At 57.8% G+C, this 21212-nt stretch overlaps 2 protein-coding genes across 18 annotated transcripts; one reads left to right on the top strand and one right to left on the bottom strand.

The window, feature by feature from the left end:
- The first annotated feature begins 254 nt into the window (after positions 1–254).
- Positions 255–18725, top strand: AGBL5 (AGBL carboxypeptidase 5). 17 transcript variants are annotated; one of them, XM_081000874.1, is made up of 19 exons: positions 255–313; positions 2898–3204; positions 3747–3918; positions 4795–4961; positions 6319–6453; positions 6837–7014; positions 7824–8002; positions 8331–8850; positions 9384–9553; positions 10256–10391; positions 10629–10816; positions 11778–11980; positions 12120–12305; positions 13657–13827; positions 15070–15155; positions 15412–15458; positions 15710–15870; positions 17789–17920; positions 18117–18725. In XM_081000874.1, exons 2-19 carry the CDS (start codon positions 2963–2965, stop codon positions 18443–18445), a joined length of 3402 nt encoding a protein of 1133 aa, XP_080857000.1. In that variant the 5' UTR covers positions 255–313; positions 2898–2962; the 3' UTR covers positions 18446–18725. The 17 variants fall into 17 exon arrangements, 14 of the variants coding, with proteins under 14 accessions (XP_080857000.1, XP_080856998.1, XP_080857001.1 ...); XM_081000872.1 differs by lacking the exon at positions 255–313 and adding an exon at positions 2364–2521; XM_081000866.1 differs by lacking the exon at positions 255–313 and adding an exon at positions 2368–2535.
- OST4 (oligosaccharyltransferase complex subunit 4, non-catalytic) lies at positions 18670–20828 on the bottom strand. Its single transcript, XM_081001251.1, has 3 exons — positions 20692–20828; positions 20462–20603; positions 18670–18841 (listed from the first exon to the last, which is right to left on the bottom strand). The coding sequence occupies exon 2, from the start codon at positions 20600–20602 to the stop codon at positions 20489–20491; it is 114 nt and encodes a 37-aa protein (XP_080857377.1). The 5' UTR covers position 20603; positions 20692–20828; the 3' UTR covers positions 18670–18841; positions 20462–20488.
- Positions 20829–21212: the final 384 nt, after the last annotated feature.

Here is a 21212-nt window from a genome sequence, read left to right on the forward strand (position 1 = left end):
GCCACGCGCTGCGCCGGCCCTTTATAACCTCGGCCGGCACCTTAGCCCCGCCCTCCCGGCGCAGTCACGTGCCCCGCTCCCCCCCCCCGCGCGGTTCCCCCGGCGACCAAACAGCTCCCCGGAAGGCGGGGCGCGGCCAGCCAATGGCGCGTGGCGTTGCTCTGGCGAGGGCGGGCGGGCCAATGGCGCGCCGGGGTGGTGGGGGGCGCGAGGCGCGGCCAATGCGCGGCGGCCTTCTTGTTGCCTGGCAGCGGGCGAGGGAAGGGCTGGCCTGGCCCGGGGCCCCTGGCGGCGGCGGCGGCGGAGGAGGCAGGTCGGTCGCAGGGAAGCCGCGGGGCGGGCCGGGTCGTGACGGGAACCCCGCCCCTTCGCGCACCCCCCCCCCGGCGTGGGAAGAGGGGGCGGGCAGAGGGGCGACAGCGGACCCCGCCTCGGGATGAGGCGCCCCGGCTCGCCCGACCCACGGTCCCCCCCCGCGAAGGCGCCAGGCCCCTCCCTCGCCCCCTCGGGGGGCTGCCAGGAAAGGGCGGGCAGGCAGGTAGACTGCCCCGGGGCAGGGAGGCTCCCCGAGGAAGCTTCCTGCCGCCCCCCCTCAGCCTCCTGGCCCGCCCCCCAGTTGCACAGCTGTCAACCTTCCCCTTTCGGGCGGGAAATTCCCTCCTTCCAGCGCCGTTTCCCGCTGCTGCTCTCTCGGATTGTTAGATACAGAGGTACCTCGGGTTACAGACCCCGCTAACCCAGAATTAGTACCTCGGGTTAAGAACTTTGCTTCAGGATGAGAACAGAAATTGCGTGGCGGTGGTGCAGCGGCAGTGGGAGGCCCCATTAGCTAAAGTGGTGCTTCAGGTTAAGAACAGTTTCAGGTTAAGAACAGACCTCCAGAACAAATTAAGTACTTAACCCGAGGTACCACTGTATCCCGTAGCCTGTCCCTGGGGCAGGTGAGGCTGCTGATCCCTTATTTTCAAATCTGAAAGTTGACAGCTGTGCCCAGTTATGATGCCAGGGAGAGAGGCATCCCCATCCTCTCCCCCCCCCCCGCCTAGTTCCACGCCCCTTTTGCCGGCTCTCCTCTTCCTCTCCCACCCCCCCCCCCGGGGGGGGGACAGCAAGAAAAGCTCCAAGCGGCGCAGCCTTTCCTCGATCCCGCCAATCCATTTCCTTTGCCCTTTTCTGAAACTTTTCCAGCCCCGCCACGTTCTGCTTAAAAGGCGCAGCGACCCGAACTGTGCATCGTCTTCGCTGTGTCCTTTTGGCCCCGTGGATTTGCTATACTGGCCTTGTTGTGATCCTGGCAGGTTTGTTTCCAGCCTCCTTCCTATTCCTGATGACCTTTTCTTTCACGGTTGCAGCAAACCAGGCTGATGTTTTCATTTTGTTGTCCCAGGACAACTTAAGCCTGTTCCCTGATTAGCTGCTGCAAATTCTCGCACTTTCAGTATATAAGCAGTTAATAATAGTAATAATAATAATAATAATAATTTTTATTTATATCCTGCCCTCCCCAGCCGAAGCTGGGCTCAGGGCGGCTAACAACACTAACAGCAGTTAAGGGGTTTTGCCCTGAGGTGCATGATAGAATCCTAGATTGTAGAGTTGCAAGGGACCCTGATGATCATCTAGTCCAACCCCCTCAGTTTCATTGAGTTGGATTTGCTGTTCTGCAGTCCAGCCTGTGTCTAAAGATCCTTCTGGAGCTCTGCAGCCTGCTTTGGTTTTCACCACCTTGAAAAGTTGTGTGCTAGCCACAAACTGTACAACCTCACTGCTCACTCATAACTGTGGGTAAAAAGCACAGTTCCCAGCTTGGACCCTGGGGGGCAGATAGAGAACACCTCATGCTCTGTTTCCTGCTCCTGCCACATAGTGCTGGCTGTGCCAGTTTCTCATCTCTGTGGCTGAGTGGAATGGCCTCTTGCAGGACAGGAGCAGCCCTTCTCCATGGAGAGAGGCTCACAGTGATGCTGGTGGCTGCACAAGGTTCCTATTGCTGCCTCTACCCCCAACACTAGGTGCCTGGCAAACCCTGCTTCCCCATGACATGTTGTCCCCGGGGTTCTGCCAGCCAAGCAGCCAGACCTGTGCCATTCCAGGGCCTCCTCCTTGGAAACACCAGCTGAGCCTTGTGGCTGGGCAGCCTTCCTGTGGGCAGGCAGGGTGTCCCCTTGGGGATCTGGTTTCCTTCCTAAGCCGAGCCTGGAGCTCTCTGTCAACGCTGGAGGGGGCCAGAGAGTAAGAGGAACAGGTGGCCCTGACGGTGATGCTGGTGATGATGATAGTTGTGGTGATGATGGCACAATGGGCCTCTTGCAAGAAGTCTCACTATTGGCATGCCATTTTCATTCTGGCCCAGTCCTAGAGACCAGTGGGGAGGGAGAGGGGAAAGGGGGTGATGGAGGCTGCCCAGCTTCTCAAATAGTCCCCAACATCAAAGAGGCGGGCTTGTTTCCCTGGGTGATGTCCTGTATCTAGGTGCTGCTGGACAAAGACGTTACTTTGGTAAGCCTGCTCCCCACAGCAGGTAAATGACCGAGGGTAGGTGTTTATGCGTTTGTATTCTGGAGTGTGTAGTGGTTTCTCCCCAGTTTTTTTTGGGGGGGGGTTGCAACACCTCCCTTGTTGTGCTTTGGAAGGCCTTCAAGGGAATTGTCTTTTGCAGTACTTGGAGTGTGCCAGAAAAACATCTCAGGTTGGTGGGAGAAGAAGGAAAGAGAAGAGAAGATGGGTTTTGTGATTGGCAAGGCCAGAAATAGACTCGTGGGTTTTTCCCTTAGACTGTGGACTTCCTCTCCTAGCAGCCTTCTTCCACTAGCAGGACAAGGAAACTGGATTCATTCTGCAGCAAAGAGGTGAGGAATTGTGCGTACCAAATACAGCTCTTCCCTTCTGCCCTGTAGGAAATCCTCAGAACCACCTGTTGCAAAGAGGAGAATGAGCCCCCTCTGCTGCCGGCGAGGTTACGATGGAGGTGCGCTGCGGTGGCCTCTTGTTCAGCTCCAAGTTTGACTCGGGGAACTTGGCTCATGTGGAGAAGGTGGAGCACCTGGAGGGCGATGGGGACGGTGCCGGAAATGGCGGCAGCGGCAGCAGCAGCACCTCTGCTACCTCCATGGTGTTTGGCACCTCCCTCCCTATTGCTGACTACGAGTTCAATGTGTGGACCAAGCCAGATTGCGGAGACACAGAATACGAGAATGCAAACAGGTAAAGAAGGTACCAGCCCTCTGTGAGGTCTTGCTGGGCACCCGGCATGGGGCTGCCAGGTAAGGCCTTTCTCGCCCAGGTCTTTACACCAGCACTCGTCTCGCCTCCCCTTTGAAATTGGAAGTGCTGAAACTTCTTGGGCTGTTGCTTCCAAAGTCCTCCTCCAAATGGAAGATAACATTGCCTGTGGCATTAGGCAGCCGCTGCCCCCATGGCAAAGCTGTGGGTTTCTTTAAAAAATGCTGCTCCTTCTGCTGCCCCTTGCCAAGGCATGCCTGACCCTGGCTCTCTGCTTGCCTGGTGCTGCAAAGGTCTTGTGGCTGCCTCCTTCCTGTGAGAGGCATGGCAGCTTGTCCCCTGGGCCAGGCTTTGCAAAGGGCACCCAGGGTGGAGTGTTGGGAGGTTGCATAGCAAATGGGACATCTGGATTCCTTCTCCACCTGGCCTCTCGGGTCAGAGGTGGAGAGGGCCTTGGGCTGACGGGGGGGGCAGGACCCCTGCCAGACCCTTCCCTGATTCTCCCGATCGCCTTCACTCCCCAGATCCTGGTTTTACTTTAGCGTGAGGGGCGGAGCCCCAGGCAAGCTGATCAAGATCCACATTGTGAACATGAACAAGCAGACCAAGCTGTACTCGCAGGGGATGGCTCCCTTGGTCAAGACGGTGCCCATCAGGCCTCGTTGGGAGCGCATCCGCGAGCGGCCCGCCTTTGAGGTATCTCTTGGGCAAGACCCTTGGGGAAGGATGTTGGACTGGCGTGGGCACGGCCTCTGAAAGCAGCGCGTCACGGGGAAGGGCTTGGCTTTCCCTTGTGGGGAGGACGTGAATCTCTGTGAGACAAGACCAGCTTTGGGCTGCAAATGGCTGGAGAAGGAGGGGAACAAGGAGGTTTCCAGGCTCCAGTCAGTGGAGTTCTGACATTTTGGCTCCCCTGCCTGAAGTCTCCTTCCATCGTCCTTCCAAGGGACCAGAAAGTCGTTTCCTTGCCTGCTTCCCCCTTGCCAAGAGTCGACTGCCTGCTTGGTTTGATTTCAGGTTGTTCTGCTCAGTCACATAGACGTGCTTGTGTTTATTTGTGTGAGAAAAAGCACGCGAGCTGCCCAGAAAGATGAGCTAGACTCCAGATTATGTATGCCAGGCTTCCCTTTGGCTCCCTACTGTCGTGCCAGGGAGCAACGGCATGACCCTGAGGCTGGCACTGAGGGCAGCCCGTCCTACACCATCCTCCTAACAAGAGTCCCGGGTGTTAGCCAGGATCATTCCCCTCTCTGCCTCCTTTCCCTGGCCCCTTGAATGGGCTCTGAGCAGCGAAATGACCCTCTCCCCACAACAGGCTTTGTTATGACCCTGCCACAAAAGTGTAGGGCAGAGTGCTGAAGGTCAGGAGACCCGGCAGGTGGGCTGTGAACATGGTGTCCATTGCCAGGTATCCGATTCAGGTCATGGCAGAGAGCAAAGACTCTTCAGCCCGGCCCTGAACAACAGCAGGCTGCGTGTGTTGATTGATGTCTGTCGTGCTCCAGCCACAAGGATTATGCCTGGGCAGTGGCCACTCAGTGCCCGTTTTTCCTCTTTCTTTTCCCCGTACAGATGGTGGAGACCCAGTTTGTCCTCTCTTTTGTGCACCGCTTCCTGGACTGCCGAGGTGCCACCACCTTCTTTGCCTTCTGCTACCCCTTCTCATACACAGAGTGCCAGGAAATGTTGGCACAGCTGGATGCCCACTTTGCAGAGTGCAGGCACCTCTCTGCTGGCAGGTGAGCCTGGCCTCTGACCCACGGCTGCCCCCCAACCCCCTCCGCCCCCCAACCCGCTTGGTCACTGCACACCGGCTCCTGCGAAGTTAGCCAAACTCCTTAGGTGGGGAAGAGTTGGGGTGTTGTCAGGGAGGTTACTGGGGTGCCCTGAGATAGGTCCTTGGTTGGACTGTGGGTCTCTCCCAGGGTTCTGTGTCATGTCAGAGATCCTAGCGGGGACTTTCTGTCTCCCTTTTGGTGCAGACTCTGGCACTGCCTGGAACACTTGGCTCCTTTCCCACCTGTGCTTGTTTGCAGTTCCTTGGTAACCGTCCCCAGGAACTCCCTTTGGCCCTTTCCCTCCTAGCTCCCTGCCCCCCCCCCTTGCTCCTGAAAGCGCTCAGGGGACAGAGGGGCTTTTGCACAAACGCCGCCTTACTTCTGCTGGTTTCTGCTGTGTTGCCTTTCCCCCAGCTGGCTGTTGTTTGAAGATGTGTTTTGTTGTATGTGTTTAGTAGTTCTATGTTGTTCAGGATGCTTTCTTTAATGAGAGAAGGGGGCTCTGAATGCTTTCCACAAAAGTGGAGCCTGCAGGAGCCCTCCTGGGCTGAGGCTGGGCAGGGCTCTTCTTGACCAGCTGCTTTCCTTTAGCCTCTGTTGGCACCTCCTGCCTTGGCAGCACTTGCGGGCAGAAGAATAGCCCTCCTGGGAAAGGGCCTCTCCAGTCCAGAAATGGCTAGCCAGAGCCTCCTTGGCAGCCTGGATGCAGGGCATGAATGGAACCGCCATTGCTGGGTGGTGTGAGGGACACGGCTGCTTCCCAGCAGTGCAGATTTCTTCCTTAGTTATCTGAGCTCACTCCATGACCTGGTCAAGTGCAAAGGAGTATTCCTCAGGCGAACTGAGCGTTGCATGAAGGAAGATCTGCTCAGCCTGATTTCAGGCTGTTCTGCTGGGGGCCTGCCAGCTGCCTGCCCTTGTATATCTGCAGTGGCCACTGCTAGCCTAGCGGCAAGGACAGAAGCCAGAGTGACAGTTGCAGGGCCCTGTCTAGACACTGCCTGGTGAGGGCGGGGACTCTGCCCCTCTGACAGCCTTGGGTATTTGCACTTCCTGTGTTGCTCTCCAAGATACCTGGCATGGGCAGGGACCCAAGGGCAAGGCTGGTCTGAATGGGAAGAGGATCCCCACCCCACTGTTCCCACCTTCTCACCTGAGGCTGCCTTGGTCAGGGTCGGGGGAAGAGGCTCCTTTGGTCTGCTGTTGTTGAGGGAGGCAGGGTTGTGGAGTCAGAACCAGTGAAAGGGGTGGGATTGGGGGGTCAGGAGAAGGTGGGAAGACCCTCCCTTCCCATCTAAACTCATGTCCAATATTATAGCACAGTCAGTCGGAAGGCAGGTGCGGACTCTCGGAAGGCTGAGGGGAAGCCGCGACCCACCACCCACAGAGCGAGGAAATGCCCTAAAGGAGGACGTGCAAAGGGGAGGAAGGAGGCCCCGCTTCGAGGGACCCCGTAAGTGCTTGCCTTGGTTCCCTCGCAAGGTCCAGGTGGCCCCACTGATGAGGGAGGGGAGCCCCAGGCGCAAAGTCAGGCTGCCTTGAGGTCCCTCCTGGACAAGAGCCTGGCTTTGCAGGGGAGGGAGGAGAGGAGGACAGAAAGCCCCTCTGGCCACCTCCCTCGCCACAGGAGTGAGGGAAGGAGCACAAGGGAGGATCAGGCAACAAAGATCATGGGTGGGGAAAGAAGAGTCTTTGTTGCATGCTGGGCAGGCAAAGGGGAGTCTGTGGGAAAGAAACTTTGAAAAAAGAAAGAGACTTTAGAAGCAAATCTTCCTTCTGGCCTTGGGGGCATTGCTGGCTGGGAGACAAGCTGTCTGCTCCGCTCTCTCCCTGCAGCTCCCTGGACTCCATCTACTACCACCGGGAGCTGCTGTGCTACTCCCTGGACAAGCTGCGCGTGGACCTGCTCACCATCAGCTCCTTCCACGGCCTGCGGGAGGAGAGGGAGGCCCGCCTGGAGAAGCTCTTCCCGGACAAGCACACCCCCCGGCCCCACAGCTTCGTGGGCAAGAGAGTGAGTTGGCTGCTGCCACCCCCATTGGGCAGGATGCCCCGCCATTGCTGGTGCCCACGTGGGGAGCATGGGGCTTGGGCAGTGTGGCCTGCCCTTGTTTCTGGACAACTCTGGACACAAGTAGAAGCCCTTTTGGCCCACATTGCCTCAGGCAGGCATCTAAGCCCCATCCTTCCTGGTTTGTCTCTTGAGCATCTTCCTCTATGCCTGTGCTTTTCTCTGCAACCGCTACCCCAGTTTCACCTACCCACCCTTTCTGATTTCTGCCTCCTTCCTGCTCTGTATTGGCTCATCATGCCTCAGCGAATCCCATATCAGTTTCTGCTTCTGGCTCCTAGGTCTTTGTCCCTTCCCTGTTCTCTCTCTGTCTTCCTGACCATCCACATGTGCTTCCTTCTCCTGCCATCCTCTTGCCTTCCTCCTGATCTGTGCCATCCCCAGCTCTGCTCTTCTTAAACAGAGCACAGAAAACCCCTTTTAAAGCTGCCTCTCCCAAGTTCGGATCTGTCAGCCTCCCGCTTTTTCTTTCCTTCTGCTTCTCTTCCCCCTTTCTTTTGGGTGAGGCTGCAGGCAGGAGTGAGCTCCTTCTGACTGATGCCTGGGGATAACTAGCTCCAAAGTGGTGTGGAAATAAATGACCACACAAGCAGATGAGTGGGCAGGAGGCCTGTTGTGGTAGCTTTGAGAGGAGCAAGAGTCCTTGCAGAGACCCCGGAAGATGTCCAGTTTGGGAAAGGAGCAGATCATCCTCTCTCTCTCTCTCTCTCTCTCTCTCTCTCTCTCTCTCTGTGCCCTCACTGCCCCAGCAGGTGTTCTTCCTAAGTAGCAGGGTGCACCCGGGAGAAACACCCTCCAGCTTCGTCTTCAACGGCTTCCTGGAGTTCATCCTGCGTGAAGAGGACCCTCGGGCCCAGATGCTGCGCCGCATGTTTGTCTTCAAGCTCATCCCCATGCTGAACCCGGACGGAGTGGTGCGGGGCCATTACCGGTGAGTAAAGCCAGCATAAACACAGAGGGGTGGCCAGCCCCAGCTCAAGTCCCAGGCTGGTGGGACAGATCCCTCTACGAAGCCTCTGTCGCTGCAGACTCATGCTAGGTAAAGGCTGGTCGAAGGCAACTGGCCAGTTCAGTTGGCCTGGAGAGAGACATTCCTTTGGGGGGGGTTTCCTCTCCCACCCCCAACCCATCTGAAGAGAGCTTTGGCCCAGAGGTGTCTCTTCCTGCCTGAGACAACCAAGCGACTGCGCCCAGTACCCAGGAGGAAGGCGTCTTTGCCCAGCGTGGCTGACCCCTCTGGCTCCTTCTCTTCCCCACAGGACAGATTCTCGAGGCGTGAACCTCAACCGCCAGTATCTGAACCCTGACGTTGATCTGCACCCGGCCGTCTACGGGGCCAAGGCCGTCATGCTCTATCACCACGTCCACAACCGCGTTCAGCCGGGCTCACCCGACTGGCGCGCCTGCGTCCCTCCCCTCGGCACCAAGGCTGCCAACCAGCGCTCCACCCGCAACTGCCCTCCCAGCGAGGAGGCCCCCCTCTCTGAGCTGGAGAAGGCCAACAACCTTCGCAACTGTCCCAGGGATGCTGGCATCCCCTCGCCTCAGGACCACGAGCCCCCAGAGGCGCCAGGGAGCAAGGACCAGGATGTCTGGATCCTCTCGGAAGACCTGCCTCCCACGCTCTGTGAGGAGAAAGCCGAGGTCCGCTCTCCTCCCGCCCCGGAAGCCATCCCACCGCAGCAGAGTGGCCTGGCCTACTACGTCGACCTGCACGGGCACGCCTCCAAGAGAGGCTGCTTCATGTACGGGAACAACATCTTCGAAGAGGCTCACCAGGTGAGGAGGAAGAGGAGAGCAGCCAGAGGTCCGTGAGTCCACAGTGGGCAAGAAGGGAATGGGGGCAGGACCCACAGTCCCAGGCTTGAGGGGTTTGAAGATCCCCCTTCCAAGTCCAGCCAAGGCTCTAGTGCCTCTGAATGAGCAACAGCTACTGCTGCTGTGCCTTTTTCTCTGATTTCTAGGCGCAATCTGGGAGGGCCATTGCAGACTTCCTCCCCTTCTTGGGTGTCTCCATTTGGTCTGCTGAGCCTCAGCTTTTTCCTCTCCTGGCCTCTATCATTTTCTGCCTGGGATCCCAACTCCATCAGCTGCGTTGCGCATGCTCCCTTCTGCGCATGTCCAGCCAGCTGTTGTGTTGGCCTTGTGGCAGGAGGCTGAGCTGGGCTGGAGAGGGGCAGCTGTCTCCTGGGGGTGGCTGCTGAGTAGCACTGGGGACTCTGCTGGTGTCAGTTTCATTGGGTGAGCTCAGCTCGCTGTGCCTGAGTGTAGGTGAGAAACGGCAGCCCCAACCTCTCTGGTTGATCTTGCAGGTTGAAAACATGCTCTTCCCCAAGCTCATTGCCATGAACTCTGCTCACTTTGATTTCACGGGCTGCAACTTCTCCGAGAAGAACATGTACGCCAAGGACAAGCGGGACGGGCAGTCGAAGGAGGGCAGCGGGCGCGTGGCCATCTACAAGGCCTTGGGCATCATTCACAGGTGAGCGGAGGACACAGCCTCACCGACAGACCAGCCACTTATGCCTTCTGCTCCATACCTGCCTTCAGACAGCTTCGGAATATGAAAGATTCTGCCTCCGTAAAGAGAGACCCCTTCTAGATCAGCTCAGAGCTGATATGGACCATGGAATAAATACGGTCAGGAGCATCAGTCCTCTCCTCCTTTGAGTCTCTCATTAGAGGATCCTGGCAGAATAGGCAGCTGGGGAGAGTTGGGTGGCCAAAGTAGTTTGTATCCATAGTGGCAGTGCTGGCTGAGGGCAGGATGGATGAGGCCCAGTTCATTGTGGATCGGAGTCCGCATTTGGTAGAGTGTGTTGGTTAGGGTGGTTATAGTCCGATCTGTCTTTCTGGCCTGGGGGCAGCAGGAACTCCTCCTCCTTGGTCAAAAGTTAGCCCTCTTCCCCTCCACCGTTAAAGCCTGATACTTGGTGGATCCTAAACACTGCCAGGTGGAAATGTCTTTTATCCTACCCGGCTGCTTCTTGGTGTGGGATCAGTTTAAAAATAAAGGGGGGGGGGAGCCTGTGGTGAGCATGTCAGTGGAGCTGGGTGTCCACAGGAACACGTTTTATTGATAACATGCACAAGAATTGAATTGCTGTCTTTTAAACTGTGTGTTTTTGCAACACGCGTAGAGACGTTTGCAGGAGGCTACCTATAACCCCTCTGTTCCTTCTAGCTACACGCTGGAGTGCAATTACAACACGGGACGGTCTGTCAACGCAGTTCCAGCCGCTTGTCACGATAACGGGCGGGCAACCCCCCCTCCTCTGCCAGCATTCCCCTCCAAATATACAGTGGAGCTCTTTGAGCAGGTATCAGCCTCCCCCGCCCCCCTTTATTAGATGAGCTTTGTGTGGGTGTCAGTGGGTGCATAATTCCAGGGACTTGCCCCCGCGGCGGATGGGGCCTCCTTGAGTGGTTTTGGTCAGGCAAAAGAAAAAGCAGCAGCAAGTCTTCCTCTCTTGGCTGTGTTGCCTGCGAGAGCCGGTGAATTTGCCTGGGGCCTCACAGTGCTCAGGGCTTCCTGGTGTCTCTCTCCCTGTGCCCAGGTGGGAAGGGCCTTGGCCATCGCAGCGCTGGACATGGCCGAGTGCAACCCCTGGCCCCGGATCGTCCTTTCCGAACACAGCTGCCTTAGCAACCTCCGTGCCTGGATGATGAAGCATGTGCGCAGCATGAGGGGCGTGGCCGGTTGCTCCCGGAGGAAGGGGGCCAAGACTCCTCCCAAGGGGACCAAGTACGGAGGCTGGGGCTGGGGCTGGGCAGAGGCCGGTGGGGTGGCGCCAGGGCTCCCAGGGTCCCTTCCGACAGGCCTTCCTGCTCCAGTCAGGATACAGGACCCACAAGCCCCTGGGGCCCTCTTGCTCTTCTGCGCCTGCTGCCGCCAAAGCCTCTCCCTCCTGGTCCCATCAAAGGCTCAGGTGGAGGAGGAGGAGAACCAGAGCTGACCTTTTGCCAAGCAGGCAGTAGAGCAGGCAGAAGCCCCTCTCCCCAGAGGATTATCGAAGAATCATAAGATTGTAGGGTTGTAAGGGATCCCAGGGGCCATCTAGTCCAACCCCCTGCAGTGCAGGAATTACTGTACTGCTAAATCTCAACTTTTGGGTGGCCCACTCAGTCACCTTCAGGCCCAAGGACAGGTTGCGAGGCTTGAAACAGCAGTTTTCAAATGGGACGGGTATATCTTAGCATGGAGGGGGCAGGCTTGGTCTGAAGCACAGCATTGCATCCCAGTCAGATTTTGCAGAAAGAAGCCTCCTTTTCCCTAGCCTTGGTTCCCCGTGGTTGGATTCAGCAGGGATCAAAGAGGGCCCATTTTACTCTTTTGGAACCAGCGTGGGATAAATGCCCCCAACCGCAGGGACGGCTGGCAATATGCAACTGCGCGTATTTAAATATTGGAGGGGGAAGGGAGAGAATGCACATTTGTGCCCATTGCCCATGTAGTTCTTTCCAGCAGGATAGAGGGACTGAGAGGCTAAAGGGTAGATCTTGAGGAGGGATGGTGTCGTGTTGCAAGACAGAGTAAATGATAGAGGCCTGGGGGCGGGGGGAATCCCCACCCGTGCCCCTATTCATACACCTTGAGAAATGAAACCTGGTGCGTCAGAGGCTGCCTCTTCCTGGGCCACCTCGCAGGGCGGGCGCGCTGGGTTTCTGCCCCGGCGGTGACGCCTCCCTTTGGCCTTCCCTCCCAGCGGGGTCTCTGCCTCCAGCTCCGATAACTCCCTCTGCCGGGGCCGCAGCTTCAGCAACGGGAGCAGCAGCAACCAGCAGGTGGCGTCCCCGCAGGTCAAGACCTCGCCCAGCTTCACCTTCAGCTGCTCCCACCCCGATGGCCCCCTGGGCATGGGCCAGGGCCCCCCGAAAGGTGCCTCGAGGGTGCTGGCGGTCGTGCGAGGTAAGCTCTGTGGAGGATCCGTGCTGGGCGCAATCCGGAGGATCTGGGAGTGGCTGCGCTGGCAGAAGTGACAGCCTTGCAAGAACCTCGCCTTTTCTCTTTCTGTCTCTCTCCCTCCCTCTTTCTCGTGAAATAAAAGTGTTCCACAATAGATCCCAGTCATCCTGTGAGAGCTGGCCCCCCGCCAACCCGAGCCCCCCACCCTGCTCTCTGAACCGAGGGGAACCCCAGGCTTCAGGGGACCCGTGGGGGTCTTATGTAGAGCGCTGGGCAGAGGCCTGTGCTGCTGCTGCTGGTGGTGGCGCTACTCCTGAGGAAGCGGCAGGTGAGCTGGTCCTGCAGGGAAGGAGGGAGCTCTCCAGCAGCAGGGTGCCTGCTAGGGAGGGGGGCGTTTCTCCCAGGCCAGCCCCCGTGTGGCAGTGGGCCACGTTCCTCTCCCACGCTTCCTGCAAGAAGCTCAGGGAGCTTCCATGAGGCGAGGCAAAGCCGTTTGCCTTGGGCTCCCTGCTACTGCACCACTGCCAGCCCCACCTGCAGCGCCACCTGCACCAACGCCCCCTTGCCATCCCAGCTACTTCTGCATTGTGGCACTGCAGATGCCACGGCAGGTGAGGGTGCAGCTGCCAGCAGCAGCGTGGGGGCAATGGCAGGGGCAGTGGGGCAGCGGTGTTGAGCATTTTGCCCACAAAAACATCCTGGGCCACCCCTGGCCTTTGGGATCCTTTGTAGATCCTGCGAGTCAGATTATGCCAAGAGTAATTTGATTGAGGCTGCCCAGTGAGCTGCTTTGTGCCCAGGCAAAGATGAGAGCCTCTCCCTGCCAAGGCCCAACCGTCCTCCATCACCAGCTCTGCTGCCTCCAAGGTGACCCAGCTTTCCCCATGGATTAGCTGCCTCCCTCCCTCCCACAGTCGAGGAGTTCAGCCGGGGGTCAGCTGGGCTGATAGAGCACCATCAGGCAAGTGCCACCTCAAGAAGAAGGTAGTGGTGTGCTGAGAAAGGAGGAAGGGCCTGGGCAAAGCACAGGCAGGCAGCGGAGTGTGGCTTCAGCAGCCCTAGCACTGCTGCAGAGATGCCCCTCTCTCTTTCCTCCTCCTGAAGGAAGGATAGAGATAGCCTGAATAGAGAGAGAGAGATATAATGCAGTCGCTGCATGCACTGAAGGATTGTGGGATTTGTGCCCCCACCCACCCCAAGGAGTGTATCAGAGGGGAGGGGCTCACCACCTTGTAGGTCTCCAGGTGCAGCAACCTGCTGCTGTTCCCTGCCTCCCCCACAAAACGGGCTTCTCCCTGGGCTGAGGTTGGAGGCCCTCAAAAGGCCACATCGCCCCAGCCAAGCCGCAGCCTCTCCCCACTGCTGCCCCTGTTCTCAGTGGTGTGTGGTGCCCGACAGCCCTCCAGAATTGGCTGCCACTATGCAGGCGCTTTGGGCTCCCTTGGGGCAGCAGATAGGTGGCACAGATCTGCCCCCCTCCCCAAGTGAACAGAACAGCTGTGATCTCAAGAACTGGCCTTTGTTGGAGACAAGAGAATGGGTTTCCCCCACCCCACCCCCCGGCTTCTTCTGGGCAAAATGTGTTCAAGCCCTGCGAAGGGGAGGGAGGTGCATGATGGGGCCACCCCCGCTGCCCCCTCGCAGAACTCGGCTTTGCCTTGTCCTTTCTCCCTGCTCAGAGTCGCGCGGCCAGGAGAAGCGCCGTCACCAGCACCAGTCCTTGCTGCGAGCAGCAGTGAGCAACATCCAGGCGCCCCCACCTCTCTCTTCTTCCACCAGGACGGCCTCTCACCTCCAGCTGCCGACCGGCCTCGGCTCCTGCCCCCTCCCACCCACCCTCAACATGACAGGTGCGTAGTCCTTCATTCAACCTAGCTTGACTAAAGGCCGCCTTGGCAACACAAGTGTGAGCCCCTTGGCTGCTGGAGCAAGCCCAGGGCAGAGGCCGGCATGTCAGTCAAGCACTGGCCTCTTCCTGCCGGTTCTCAAGTGCCACCAATGCCCGAGTCAGGCAAGAGAGGGCAGCAGCAGAAGCAGGGAACGTCTTGCCTTCCTTTCTCTTACCAAAAGTCCCTAGTCAGTTGGGAGGTGGTGATAAAAGAATTAGAGACCCAAGGTGTATATTTCTGATCTTAATAGTTTCAAAGGTGTAGAAGCGAATTCTTACTCGACCGGGGACTGCCTCCCAGTTCTTGCTCTCTTTCCCAGCACAGCCCCCGACTCAGCTGTGTCCTGCATGGGCGGCCGGCAGGAGCAGAGCTTAACCCTTGATGCCGCTTCCCTCCTTGGCTTGTTCACCCTGGGGAAGAGAAGGAAAGGCAGAGGCCTGCAGATGACGCATTCCCTTGCAAACTGACCCAGGGCGAGGGCCTTGGTGGGAGAGCCTTTTCTCAGGCTGGGGCAAAGGAGCAGAGATGGAGGCTGACGGCGCAGTTTTGGCATTGGGGGTGGGAGCCGCTCAGAAAAAGCCAGCAGCAGCTCCTGCCCCTGCATTTGGGGGGTGGGGGTGGCGGCAGGTCGGCATTCAGCCCTGAGCACTTTTGCTTTGGGCTTGGCCAATTACTTGGAAGATTTGCTGACCTATAACAAGGGGAGTTCTCCATAATTTCCGGGGCTTTGCTTGAGGGTACAACCAGTCCTAGAGCCTCGTGGTACAGTCATACCTCGGGCTGAAGTTGCTTCAGGTTGAGCGTTTTCGGGTTTCGCCACTCGCGCATGCGCAGACAGTCAAAGTGACATCATGCGCAGAAGCGGTGAATCGCAACCCGCACAGGTTTTGTTCGCTTCAGGATGCGAACGGGGCTCTGGAACGGATCCTGTTCGTATCCAGAGGTACCACTGTATATGCAAGGACCAGTGTTCTCAGGGGATCACCCCATCCTTCCTGACAAACCTTGGAGCTTGTGTTGCTGCTGCCTGGAGGCTGGGCAGGCAGAGGACAGCAGAAACTGGCCTGGCCTGGCTAGTGGCCTCTCCCCTTGTGCTGTGGGGCAGCATAGCCCTTTCCCAGCCAGTCCTTGTAACCAGGAACACCTCTGGCTGCCTCCAAGGATGTTCATCTCCCCCCCCTCCCTCTCTCCTTGGTCACGCAGGGCCTGGCTGCAATGGACTGCAGGAGGCAGAGCACCCCAGTGAGGAGCTGAAACCGCCTCCGCCTTGTGGCCTAGCCTTGCTGCAGGTAAAGGGGCAGTGGTTAAACAGGTGGAGGGGTGGGCTGGACTCAGCTCCTAGCTTGCAGCTGGACTGCAGCCCTGAGCCAGAAGTCATGGGCAGCAGCAGCAGTCCTCTATTGCAACCAGAAAGCAACAGGAGGCGTGGGCCTTGATTTACTCCCCCTCCTCCCCAAACTAAGGCTCCCCGTTGCCTGTGGCTGCTCCACTGCTCATGGCAGCTCAAGCAAGCCAGGCAGCCTCTGACTTCTCTTTCTTTGGCAGAATATTTCAAGGCGGCTGAACAGTGAGCAGCTCTCAGAGACACCCAGGTAAGGCTGCAAGACAGCAGACAGTGAAAGCACCGGGGGTGGGGGGGGTGGAGAGTGCACTGACCCCCCTGCTGTGCTCGAGATGGAACAGGCATGAGAGCAGGAAAACAGAGCCTGCCTCGGCCCTCTGGAAGTTTATCCCTCCCCAGGAAGCGAGGCAGACATTCAGGCTGCTGCTCAACCTCTCCCAGTTCTCTCGCCTGAGTGGCTTGGCTGCTGAGTCCCCTCCTAGCCTTGCGCTCTCCCCACAGGCTGGAAATACTGATGCCTCGGCCGAGCCGGATCCCCATCCGCAGGAGACCGGCTGGACAGTCCCAGCATCTGCTCAGGCTCAATGGCTGCAGTGATGACTCCTCCCTCAAGGTGTGGAAATATGCCCCCTCGCAGCTGCCAGCTCAGAGTTCCCTGCCAGGTAGGCTCCTCTGCTAAGTGCCCGGGGGGAGGAGATGCCCTGTGCCCAGGCCTGCTGGACTTCCAGAGACGGCACCTTGGGAGCCTTCAGCTCCCTCATTTCCTGGGTCAGACAGCAGCATCAGGCCCTCTGGTCCAGCATCCCGTTCTCACAGTGGCAACCAGATGCCTGTGGGAAGCCTCCGAGTTACAGAGCACAATGTCATTCTCCCTCAAAGCACCTAGTACGTGAGGTTGGTTGCCTACTTATTAACCACTGACGGCTTATCCTCCATGAATTCCTACACGCCCAACCAGTCACTGTCTTCTACAGGAGGGCACACCTGCAGAGATACTATTGCACCAGGTGGTCCAATCCATAGTGGCAGAATTGGGCCTTCAGTGTAGCAGCATCTGCCCCTTGGAACTCCCTGTCATGTATCAGGCACATTTTCTTCCTTTTTTAACACAAGCCTTTCAAGTGGAGGCTTTTACCCCAGCTGGTATCTGGTTCAGAACTGAATGGATTTATATATGCATTGCTTTAAACTATTTTTCTGTGTGTAAGCTTTTTCATATATATGCAGGTGTTTTAGCTCTGTGTGTGTGTGTGTGTGTGTGTGTGTGTGTGTGTGTGTATGCACACACACACACACACACACTTGTTCTGTTTGCTTTTACTGCATAGTAAACTGCTTTGGGGTGCCTTGTAGAGAAGGAACCCATAAGTGAAAAAATTTGTGTCGTAGTCTCCTTTTAAAGCCACCTGCAATATTGGTAAACATCACATTTTGTAGAAGTGAATTTAGTAGTTTTAATTACATTCTGTGGGGAAGTCCTTCCTATTGTTTCTCCTCAACTTGCTCTCCTGCAGTAGATTCATGACATCCCACATTCGAAGGTTCTAGTATTAGGGAGTCGGGGGGGGCACTTTCTCCACATGTGGTGTAGTGGTTAAGAGCGGTGGACTCGTAATCTGGTGAACCGGGTTCGCGTCTCCGCTCCTCCACATGCAGCTGCTGGGTGACCTTGGGCCAGTCACACTTCTCTGAAGTCTCTCAGCCCCACTCACCTCACAGAGTGTTTGTTGTGGGGAGGAAGGGAAAGGAGAATGTGAGCCGCTTTGAGACTCCTGGAGTGATAAAGCGGGATATCAAATCCAAACTCCTCTTCTTCTTCTTATCCATTATTCTGTAAGCCTCTAACACAGGCATGGGCAAACTCGGCCCTCCAGATCATGGGTAGGCAAACTAAGGCCCGGGGGCCAGATCCAGCCCACTCACCTTCTAAATCCGGCCCACGGACGATCCAGGAATCAGCACGTTCTTACATGAGTAGAATGTGTCCTTTTATATAAAGTGCATCTCTGGGTTATTTGTGGGGCATAGGAATTCATTCATTTATATTTTTTTTCAAAATATAGTCCGGCCCCCCACAAGGTCTGAGGGACAGTGGACCGGCCCCCTGCTGAAAAAGTTTGCTGACCCCTGCTCCAGATGTTTTGGGACTACAATTCCCATCATCCCTGACCACTGGTCCTGTTAACTAGGGGTATGGGAGTTGTAGTCCCAAAACATCTGGAGGGCTGAGTTTGCCTATGCCTGCTCTAACATGTCCCTCCTTAGAATGGGGGCTGCAAGTTCCCAGAGCTGATGAGGCTTTTAACTTATTCTAAACTTTCTATGGTATTACTGTACGGTTTTGTTTTATATTGTTGTAAATCGCTGCAGTATATTTGTGTGATACAGAGGTATATATATATATTATAAAGAAAGTGGTATCCAGCATCATCTAGTCTAAGCAGCCCCTACTGATTCAGGAGTGCCACCCTGACAGCATCCCTGGCAGGCTGCCCCCCCCCCCCGCCTATTGACCAGCTAATTCCTGTTAGACTAACCTCCTGCGAAGCCTCCCTTCCATGTTTCCGCCTTTTCCCCTAGTGGAGTTGCTCCTGCTGCTGATGGTCTGCTCTCCTTGCAGAGTTTCCGCTGGACGTTCCGGAGCTGACGGCCACGGGCCAGAGGGAAGAGCCGCTTTTTCTGTGCAACCCCCCCAACGTCTTGCTGGACGAGGTATGGCTCCCCTGCAGCCGCTGCCCTCCCCTAGAGCCCCCGCCCTGTAGGCCGAAGAGGAAGAAGAAGAAGCCAAAGCGCAACCACCGCGGCGTAGGCAGCGGCCACCCTCCCCCTTGAAGCAGCTCGGGGGGCAGCCTCGCCCCGACGGTGACGCCCCTCGCCTCCCCCCCTGAGCCAGATCTCTCTGTTGCAGCACATCCCGGGGCAAGCAGATCCCCCCCAGCTCACCTACCACAAGATCCTGTCTTTCTGCACAGAGGCCTGATCCGCCAGGGGGGCTGGAGCAGCTGCGGCCCACCCGTTCCAGCGCCTCCGCAGCCGCCCCGCAACAGCGCGCCAGCGACACGCCGACGACACCGACGCCTCCCCCCGTGGTGCGCCAGAGACTGCCCGAGACACCCTCCCCGCTGGCGGCGTCCGGCGAGCGCTTGCCCCGGCCTCCCCCCAGCCCTCCCCCCCGCCCCTGCCCCTTCAAGCCCAAGCTGCTCTTTGGGACTCGCCAGCCCATGGTCCTGGCTCTGAGCCGCCTCCCCGCCTACGAGGGGCCGCGCTCTCCCAGCGGTGGCCAGCTACACAAGGCGCCGCCCAGGGCCTAGTTGGCATCCACCTCCTGTGCCCTGCGGACCAGCTGGCCTGGGAAGGAGCCCCCAGGAAAGACCAGCCTCCCCATCCCCCCACCAGGCCCTTTCTGCAGCAGCTGTGTACATAGTTGGTTACTGGCTCGGAAGCTATTTTTTGACAGGAGATTTGTCTTGTGAACACGTTTCTATTAATAAATTTCGTTTGACAAAATGGAAAATAATCAACCATCGGCGGGCGTCATTGGTGGCGTCTGCAGGGGCCGCGCGGACCCAGAAGGGCTTCGGGTGGGGGGCGTTGCTCCAGCCATGGCTCCCTGCTTGGTGGCAGCGGCGGCTCCTGAGGGTGGGAAGAGAAACAGGGAGAGGTGAGGCTGGGGAGGGGGGGGGGCTTCTCAAGCTCACCTCTGCAGAGGAGACATCTTGGCCTCTTTCTTCTGCAGAGATTCAAGGAGCAAGCCTGACTCCTTTGCATTCCCAACTTAGCTAGAACTAAGTGTTGGCTATTTGCGGTTTAGTAGCGCTGCAGAGAGCTTGCTGGGGAGACCATGCATTAAAAAGAGACTCAAAAAGTACTTAAACAAGGTTTTAATAACAAAAACAAAAACTCCTTTTACACTAAAGATAACAACAACAAACGTGACCCAACCACCAACCCATCCCCCAGGGTGCTGCTCCTTATACAGTGGTACCCCGCAAGACGAATGCCTCGCAAGACGGAAAACCCGCAAGACGAAAGGGTTTTCTGTTTTGGAGGCGCTTCGCAAGACGAATTTCCCTATGGGCTTGCTTTGCAAGACGAAAGCCCATAGGGAAATCTCCGGGGACCTCTTTTAAATGCTGGTGGTGGGGAGCAAAGCCTTTCCCCCCCTCCGGCCTTCAGAAGAGGTCCAGGAAGGCCGGCGGGGGCCGAAAGGCTTTGCTCCCCACCGCCAGCATTTTAAAAGCAGTCCGGGATAGCAGGGAAGAGCTTCCCGCTATCGCGGACGGCTTTTGAAGGCAGGTGGGGGGGGGGAGCAAAGACTTTCGCCCCCCGCCCGCCTTCAGAAGAGGTCCAGGACCTCTTCTGAAGGCGGGCGGGGGGCGAAAGTCTTTGCTCCCCCCTGCCTGCCTTCCCGGGAGAGCTTTTGAAGGCAGACGGGGGGCAAAGACTTTCGCCCCCCGCCCGCCTTCAGAAGAGGTCCGGGACCTCTTCTGAAGGCGGGCGGGGGGCAAAAGTATTTGTCCCCCCCGCCTGCCTTCCCAGGGGCTTTTACATCGCCCCGGACAGCGGAGAAGTCCTCCGCTGTCCCGGGCGATTTTAAAATGCCGCCCGCCAGCATTTTAAGATTGCCCCGGACAGCGGAGAAGTCCTCTGCTGTCCCGGGGTTTTTTAAAATGCTGGGGGTGGGAAGAAAAGCCCTTGTCCCCCCCCCCCAGCCTTCAGAAGAGGTCGGGGGACAGACTGTCCCCGGACCTGGTCTGAAGGCGGTTTCCTTAGGAACGCATTAATTGATTTTCAATGCATTCCTATGGGAAACCGTGCATCGCAAGACGAAAAACTCGCAAGAAGAAAAAACTTGCGGAATGAATTAATTTCGTCTTGCGAGGCACCACTGTATACTAGACCCAATTGCTGACACAGCTTAATTAACACAACTCGGCAGCGCCTGCTATGTTTCACAGCTGCAAGACATGGTCTCGTTACTTGCCCTGGCCCTTAAAGACATACGCAACTTGCGAAACAATAATGAACCTTCCCCTTTAAAGAAACCATTCAACTTCTTGCAGTGGCCAAGTGGATGCCTGTGAGAAACCAGCAAGCAGGATTCAAGCCCAAGAACACTCCCCCCCCCCCCCGTCTCCAACAGCTGGTTCTCACAAGCATTGCTGCCTGCAACGGTGGAGGCAGAGAATTGCCAGGGCAGCTGGAGACTTTGGTCGCCCTCTGGCTAGGAATCTGTCCCCCCCCCATTGGTACCTGTCCTCCTGCTGCTCCTCCGGGGCGTCACTCCTGCTTCTTGGGGTTGTTGACGGCCACGTAGTGATAGAGGACGACCAGCAGGAAGAGCGAGACGCCCAGCATGTTGGCGAAGATGGCCAGCTGCACGTCCGTCACCATCCTGGGGGGGGGGAGGGAGGGGGCAGAGGGTCAGGCGAGGCGGGGGGGAGGGGGCCGGCGGGGGGGCGGCGGAGGCCGAGTCTCCTCACCTGGCGGATCCCGATCCCTCCCTCGATCTCTCGGTCCGGCGAGCGCGGAGACACGTCTGCCCAGCTCCAGCCGCCACGCCTTGTGGGGAACGGGCCGGATGTCCGGCGACGCTCTGCCCCTCGCCTGCTCGATGCGGACGGGGGACGCTCTAGCCCAGGCATGGCCAAACTCGGCCCTCCAGATGACTTGGGACTACAATTCCCACTGTTCCTCACCGCTGGTCCTGTTAGCAAAGGATGATGGGAGTTGTAGGCCAAAAAAAGAAAAGCCCATGTTCTTGCTCTGCCCTCCGCTCTGGGCCTCGGCTACTCTCTGCTCCGCCTCTCTCTTTCGCCGAGAGGCGGCGCCCCCTGCGGGCAGAGCATGGCAGCGCTCTTCGTCTCTCGGCCGGGCGAAGGAGGCGCGGCTCTGGGGCGCCCCCTGGCGGACATGGGAGGAGGAGGCGAAGGAGGGGAACTGGGCTCCTCGCCGCGCGCCCTTCCCGGCCCGGAGTCGCCCTCCCTCTCGCAGCCCATCGCCT

The sequence above is a fragment of the Podarcis pityusensis genome (assembly GCF_964106645.2).
Source record: "Podarcis pityusensis genome assembly, chromosome: 3".
NCBI lineage: Eukaryota > Metazoa > Chordata > Lepidosauria > Squamata > Lacertidae > Podarcis > Podarcis pityusensis.

Bases quoted from the DNA above. Each gene is read 5' to 3' on its own strand.
- AGBL5 (XM_081000874.1), top strand. From the start codon at position 2,963: ATGGAGGTGCGCTGCGGTGGCCTCTTGTTCAGCTCCAAGTTTGACTCG. The intron at 15,459-15,709 runs GTAAGGCTGCAA...CTCTCCCCACAG, and splicing joins CAGCTCTCAGAGACACCCAG to GCTGGAAATACTGATGCCTC. The intron at 17,921-18,116 runs GTATGGCTCCCC...TCTCTGTTGCAG, and splicing joins CCAACGTCTTGCTGGACGAG to CACATCCCGGGGCAAGCAGA.
- OST4 (XM_081001251.1), bottom strand. From the start codon at position 20,602: ATGGTGACGGACGTGCAGCTGGCCATCTTCGCCAACATGCTGGGCGTC.